Source organism: Atta colombica, unplaced genomic scaffold (genome assembly GCF_001594045.1).
Source record: "Atta colombica isolate Treedump-2 unplaced genomic scaffold, Acol1.0 scaffold205, whole genome shotgun sequence".
Classification (NCBI taxonomy): Eukaryota; Metazoa; Arthropoda; class Insecta; order Hymenoptera; family Formicidae; genus Atta; species Atta colombica.
In genome coordinates this window covers 158269-165113 of record NW_017259300.1, presented here as the reverse complement: position 1 = coordinate 165113, position 6845 = coordinate 158269, and the positions used below count along the sequence as shown (strand labels likewise).

At 31.3% G+C, this 6845-nt stretch overlaps 2 protein-coding genes across 3 annotated transcripts in view; one reads left to right on the top strand and one right to left on the bottom strand.

Moving 5' to 3' along the window:
* The window catches only part of LOC108687407 (migration and invasion enhancer 1), a 2939-nt gene extending 1743 nt beyond the window's left edge, over window positions 1–1196 (top strand). For both annotated transcript variants that reach the window (XM_018193160.1, XM_018193161.1), the window contains exons 4-5: window positions 227–324; window positions 435–1196. In XM_018193160.1, the coding sequence (XP_018048649.1) occupies window positions 227–324; window positions 435–595 (259 nt within the window). In that variant the 3' untranslated portion in view covers window positions 596–1196. The remainder of the gene's footprint in view (window positions 1–226; window positions 325–434) is intronic.
* LOC108687406 (molybdenum cofactor sulfurase 2-like) lies at window positions 565–6280 on the bottom strand. The gene is made up of 7 exons (XM_018193159.1): window positions 6141–6280; window positions 4177–4327; window positions 3438–4115; window positions 2368–3353; window positions 1516–1710; window positions 1232–1449; window positions 565–1165 (listed from the first exon to the last, which is right to left on the bottom strand). Exons 1-7 carry the CDS (start codon window positions 6223–6225, stop codon window positions 980–982), a joined length of 2499 nt encoding a protein of 832 aa, XP_018048648.1. The 5' UTR covers window positions 6226–6280; the 3' UTR covers window positions 565–979.
* Window positions 6281–6845: the final 565 nt, after the last annotated feature.

The window sequence follows — 6845 nt, the reverse complement described above, 5'->3', positions numbered from 1 at the left end:
TTTTTTAATGTGGTAGATATTGGGAAGTTTGCCTTGTATCATTTCCAAATTTATTTAATATAAAATATAAATTCATTTAATATAAAAGATTATATTCTTATTAGAATTGTTTTTTTAAGATTTCTATAAACTATATAAATGAAAAGAATATGAAATATATACTTTTTTAAAGGATTTTTATTTACAAATATATCTTCTGACTAAATAAATTACTATAATTTTGCAGTGGTTCATGCGGGCACAAGAAACACTTTCTTGAATTGGCAGAGGAAATAAAGAAAAATGTCCCCAATGCCACTGTCTCTGGTACAGCAGGAAGGCAAGGCAAGTTGCAAACAGAACACGAATATAAAATATATAATCAGAACTGGAGCAAATACAAAACATGAATATATTATTTTTGCAAATGAAAGTCTTATAATTGTTATTTTTAGCTTCGTTCGAAGTGCAAGTCAACGATGAGCTAGTATACTCTAAACTCGAAACTCTCGCGTTTCCAGACTTTGGTGCAATTGCGGATATGATCAAAGATGTATCTGCGGGTAAACCAGTGAAGAAAATTGAGCCTCAGACTGCGGACTGTATATTATTATAAATACATTTTATTATAAATCAGGTACAAAATAAAAATCATTTTATTGATAGAGAAAAGGAGGCCCACATATTCTCTTGTCCCCTTATTCCATAACCACAATTTTTTTCTTCTACAATTTTTTTTTTTTAATTATGTTCATTCTATATACTCAATTATACTGTAGGTAGTTCTTCTATCTATAGTATTATTGGTCTCTATGGCTAACAATCTTGTATTCAAGTAGCTAATATATGAATACTGAGTTATTTCAATAAAATACAATAGTATTTATTTTCATAATCCCTCCTTTCCTCTACAATAATACTAAATACTTAAGAACAATATAAGATTCTTCTGTAATTTGCTCAGGATTATACGTAAAGTTCAGAAATCATTTAGAAATTATTAGGAATAATAAATGTGATCGCCAATCTTAAGCATACCCTGCGTATTCTCCAATCTAGTTAAGTAGATTCCAAATCTCAACTTTCCATGGAACTTTTCCGCTAATGTTCTCAATGGTTCGATAGTCTTTTTACCAGTTGTTTGATCAATGCATATCATTTGACATCTTGTGCAAGGACCATTTATCTGCCAATTAAATAAATGCATTATAGCAATATACTTCGGATTAATAGCTTTGTAAAAAATTCATACTTTAAAGTTATTATTTCCAATGCGAATATGTTCCCATTTCATTTCATCAAAAGCTTTGCAGCCTTCCACAATAATGTTTCCTCTGAACCGATGCACAGCTGTATCTTTTTTAAAATCTAAATCATGAGATACCTTATCAATGAGCCATGACACACTTGCTTCGTTTATTGCTAAATACTGTGCTTGGCTAGAAAATGATAATTCTGTCTTATCTAATCCTATAAGAGAAAAATAAAGAATTTACGTAATCGTAACTTTGAACTTGAATATTTTGACATTTATACCTTTCTTTTGTCTTCCGTGACTTTGTCGTACTAGCCTAAGATTTGGTTTGCCAAGTGCTAAACTCAACCATTCAGAAACTTCTGCTCCACAATCAATACCTTCTACTCTGCTTTCACATATTCTACTTTGAGATATAGGATGTTTTATTGACTTTTCGTAAGTATTTTCTAAAGAAATTTCGATCGTTGGCATTCCTAGAATAATTTATTATTATTATTATTATTATTATTGTTATTATTATGTCTATATAATTATATATTAAGGGAATATTGGAACGAAGGCAATTACCACGAATTATAGTACAACCAAAATTTTCGAACTTGATTGAAGGATTCCAACACTTTTTTAACACAATTAAAATATATGCAAATAAAAAACTCGATATATTTAATTTCATAAGAAAATCGCACAAAAATGAAAAAATTTACTTTTGGCTTGATAGTTATCATCTGAAGTTAAAGTTACTTGATATAAAAGTTTTACATGGTTTATTTGAGTAACATAAGCATCCATTAAATCTCGAATTACTTGATAACAATACTGAATTTGTAGATTGGAAGAGGAGAAAATATTTTAGATTGAATGTAATTCACGTGTATTACGTTTCCTTAGCAAAGAATGATAAACGGAGCAGTAATCGTGTCTTTAATAAATGTTTCAGCTTGCAAGAGCACTGCAATATATTAGGTAAGGATCTAACACGTTTAGAGTAAGAGCCTTACACGTTCGAGACAGAACGATAACATAAGAAACTGAATTAAAAAATCTATATTATCGACATCGAAGTTTAATCGTCCCTTTAACATTCCCTTAAATTGCAGATTTCTAAATCTACAGAACTTAATCATTACCTGGATATGTTAGTTTCATAATTTTTTGCTTTTTAACAATAACCGGCTTCAACAAACATAGATTCGTATAATGTTTTTGCGTCAAGCAAGTTCCAGAAGATGTCATTATCATCCACTCTCTATCATATTCTAGACCTTTTGAATTTAAATTCCATGAATCTGTAATTTCATATGCTCCACATGATTTGATAGGATATACATATAATCGTTGTAAGATACATTTATTTATTTGCGTGTTTATTTTGTTAAAATTTATAAAATTTCTAATATTAAAATAATTAAGATTTTTATTTTCATTATGGGAATTGTTCTGAAAATTATTTACATTTTTTTCGTTTTTTATAATATATGAAACAGAATAATCTATATTAGTATTGTAAAAATTCTTGTATATATGATTTTTAAAAATTCCCATCTTGTGGTCTTTCCACCATTCGGGAAATTTTCTGATGCATGGTTTGTCAATGAAACATTTGGTAATCATGAGTAAGATTGTCTGAACATCTTCTATTGTAGACATATATCCGAAGGAAATTCTCACTGCTCCGGTCGGTTTCCCATTTATTAAATCTGCGATACCACCGCATGTATATCCCGCCTCGTAATTTTGAAGAATATCTTTAGTCGAGAGGGATAAATGTCTCTGACATGCACCGGGATTACAAAAGCAGCCTGTCCTTAGATGTATCTTAAATATTGCTGCCATATTTAGAACTTCCATGTATCCTATATATTCACCATTGGAACGCATAACATTAAATGTAACAATCCCTCCTTGCGAACTATGATCTTCATAATCAGAATCAGAGTAAAGTTTTACAACTGGTTTACCATTACAGTGATGTAATGTTAACAGCGAGTGATGCAGAGTTTTAGCGAGAGAAAAAACGTGTTTTGATATTTGATCCATAGTTAGCTTTGAAAGTATTTCGAAGCCATATTGTAATGATGCGATAGATAGAAATGGCAAAGTTCCATCTTCAAACCTGCAAATCAAATTGTTTTAGCTAATCAATATGATAGAGAACGCCTGTTTCAGATAATTTTTTTGAAGTCATGCTCTTATTTACCTTTGATACAATATTTGACGTTTTCTATGAAATCTTTCAAAACTCAGAGCGACATCCACAGTACCGCCACCGTAATATATTTTATCTAGAACATCTGAGCTTTTATTTTTAACCAGCAGAGCGCCAATACCGGTGGGATAGCCGAACATTTTATAAAATGATAGACATACAAAGTCTGGTTTGTAAACAGACAAATCCAATTTATTCGTTGCCGCGAAACTAGCTGCGTCGAGTAGAACATACCATTTCGTCGATGGTTTTTTAGCAAAAACAGAAAGCGCCCCAGCATGCGTATCACTGATCCATTTAAGGGGATACTTCAATCCAGAAAAATTGCATTGCGCAGAATACACAAAAAGAGAATTACTGTTCCGTTTTTCGTTGGAATCATGAATAGTAGTTGAACGTTGACCGAGAACTTTAAATGCCTCATCGTGACCTAGACAAATGACGTCGGCTCCTCTTGCCACGACTACATCCCGCATCCCGAGAACTGAAGTATGATTGTCCTGTATGTAAATAAAACTTCCCGGGGACGAATGCGGGGACGTTGCTAACTTGTTATTTTCATCCGTTGTAAAACGAAATCCTTCTGCGATCATCTTTAAACTCGCTGTGGCACCCGAAGTAAAGATGACACTGTACTCATCGGGATTCGTATTGAAGTGACTTAAAACTCTGAGAATAATTATTCAACTGTAAATTCGTTATTATAATCGTCCATTTATCTGTGACTCACCGGTATCTCATGCGTTCGATAATGTCCTGCGTCAGCGAACTCCCGGTAGAATGGGGATTTGTATAGAGAGAGCCATGCAAATCGGTACTAACATTTCTGATCTGCGTATCCGAATACAGAGTTGTGCCCGCGTGATCCACGTAGCACTCGCCTAAGGATCACGCAGAAATAATCTAGCGCATTTTTTATGTAGCGTCATTCATACGTTTCCCTTGTATTAAATTAAATTTAAAATATTAAATTGAAGATCATTTTTATCAATGTTATTATTAATCTTATAATGATAAATCAATAATCCAGTATTGATTTTTTAATCACGATAAAAATTTAATATAGTAAAAAGAAAATATGCAGAAAATATTAGTGAAATATATTTGCAAAACATTTTAAAGTTATCGGACATTCTTTTCATTAGGATCTTTTGGTCAATTCGAATATATCTTAATGAAAAGCATCTATAATTTTTATTTCAATTAATGAAACAAAGTGAGAAACTAAGAAAGTCTTCGAGTGAAAAAAAGTATAATACAATTAAGAAAAGTTGCATATCATCTAAATTATCTGGATATATGACGTAGCATCAATGTACAGTACAGGCTTTATTCTTACATGTACCGTCATTGTGCAGTGATGGCGAGATGCCTTAGAAAAATGCCACAGAAATAAATCTTTTGGAGAGAGGAAGAGAGAGAAAGAAAGAAAGATGTCGATTAAAAGAAGGATCTAAAAGTATTACATTTTTAATTACTAAATTGTCAAAAACGTTTTGAATCACCCTCTATCGTTTTTATATTCAAATTTATTTTTATATATAAATTTATTTAGAAAATCACAACAATTATTCTTTAAAATAAAAATCATGTTCGATAACCATTCATCACTATTATTATAAGTCGAATTTAGGTATTATCTGACTCTTTAAACGCGAATAACTCACGACAGTCTATCTCAACTTGCTCAATAGTTTCGAATCGTATCTTGGCAAGAAAAGTTTCATTGAACGAAATAGACCGTAATCAAACTATAGAGCAGGATTAGATGTCGGGTGCAATAGGACCGTTTAGATGAATAGTGTCTAGTTAAATTCAATAGCTAGCAGATTGGTAACGAATAGTTATTGAGCATGATAGTTTTTATTTTAAGGAATAATTATCATTGTTCTAAAAAAATTTGTAAAAACCATTTTTATGTGTAAAATTTAATGGATGATTTAGAATCTTTTTTGGCCTAGTAAGATTATTGAAAGCACGTTGAAAGCAAAAATAACAAAATTAATATATCTTGCACATCACGTTGAGCTCTTAACATTGATCTGCTTAACATTGATTGCTGTTTTAACTATTAATACTTATGTGATTTAATTTACTTTTTATAATTGAATGTACTCATCTACTCTCTACACGGATGACTAAATCTATATATAAAATAGACGAAATTTATTACTTTAATATTATTTAAGCTTGAAGTCACGAAAATATTTAATTAAAATTTAGAAGAAGAATGCGAGAAGTAAAATTAATTTTTTCAATGACTCAATGACTCACTCATGAAAGCCGGTAGAAAGAGTGTCCGGAAACTTTGAAACGTACTGTAATAATAGAGTCTCATTACGTAAATAATTTATAATGATGTCGCATGTCCTTGTCATGTTACTGTCACGTAGTTAAAGTAACCAAGTATCAGTCGAATAATTTCTATTATAAATGTAAAGATTTCAAGAAACCATTAATGGAAATGGAATCGATGTCTAATTAATTACCAAATTAATAGTCTTATAAATAAAGCAATAAATCAGAAATCTGTTCTTGTAACTGATCAGAAATCTGTTTCTTGTAACTGAACTAATGTAATGAACACTCATACTTAAAATGAAATAGATACATAAAAGAAATAGATACATATTTTAACTTTTGAAATTTGACGAAATTTTAATATGTGTTCTAGTCCTTCCCTAAGCATCTTACCTTTAAGCCTTGAGAATTCATTCGCGAGCGATCGCACGGTAGCATCATCGTAAACTGATGTAAATTCCACTATAGTGTCCATCATGTCTGTCGATTTGCGTACCAAATCTTAGGAGCTTGTAGCACATACTGAACTCCAGAAGTCCACTTCCACTATCAACGTGGCAAAGATCAGAAACACGCAAACTATTACTCAACCGGTTTCAAGTTAAGTTACAGTAACTATACATTGTCGCAACCGAGTTTAATGACGTAAAAGAGATTGGACGGAAGCGTGGACATGCGCGACTGCTCGCGCGGTGCGCTATTGTCGCTCGCATGTTCATGTAACAGAATAATTAACGCAGATAAAAACCCAATTCCACCAATAACTTTAATCTTAGTTCTTCAATTTACCCTTTATTAGGAACGCACTGGATTTCCTCTTTATTATTTTATAAATAAACAATAAATAAACAATAAGTTAAACCAAGATTGAAGTTAATCTTTAATAGAACATTAATAGAACCAGTCTTCTAAAAGTATCCGTGCAGAAGACAAATATTGTTATCGAACAAGAAACTTGCGTCCCTCTCCAACACGATATCTGTTGTAGACATAAAAAAAATTCTGATACTTATTGTCTTTATCGCTTCGTGGGAGATATACAAACTCGAAAGTAAATAAATGATACTTATCTTGAAATTGCATAACAAGAACATTATT

Coding starts and splice junctions, on each gene's coding strand:
- LOC108687406 (XM_018193159.1), bottom strand. CDS start 6,225: ATGATGGACACTATAGTGGAATTTACATCAGTTTACGATGATGCTACC. Junction 4,116..4,176: donor ATCGAACGCATGAGATACCG/GTGAGTCACAGA, acceptor AATTATTCTCAG/AGTTTTAAGTCACTTCAATA. Junction 1,166..1,231: donor TTGGAAATAATAACTTTAAA/GTATGAATTTTT, acceptor TTTAATTGGCAG/ATAAATGGTCCTTGCACAAG.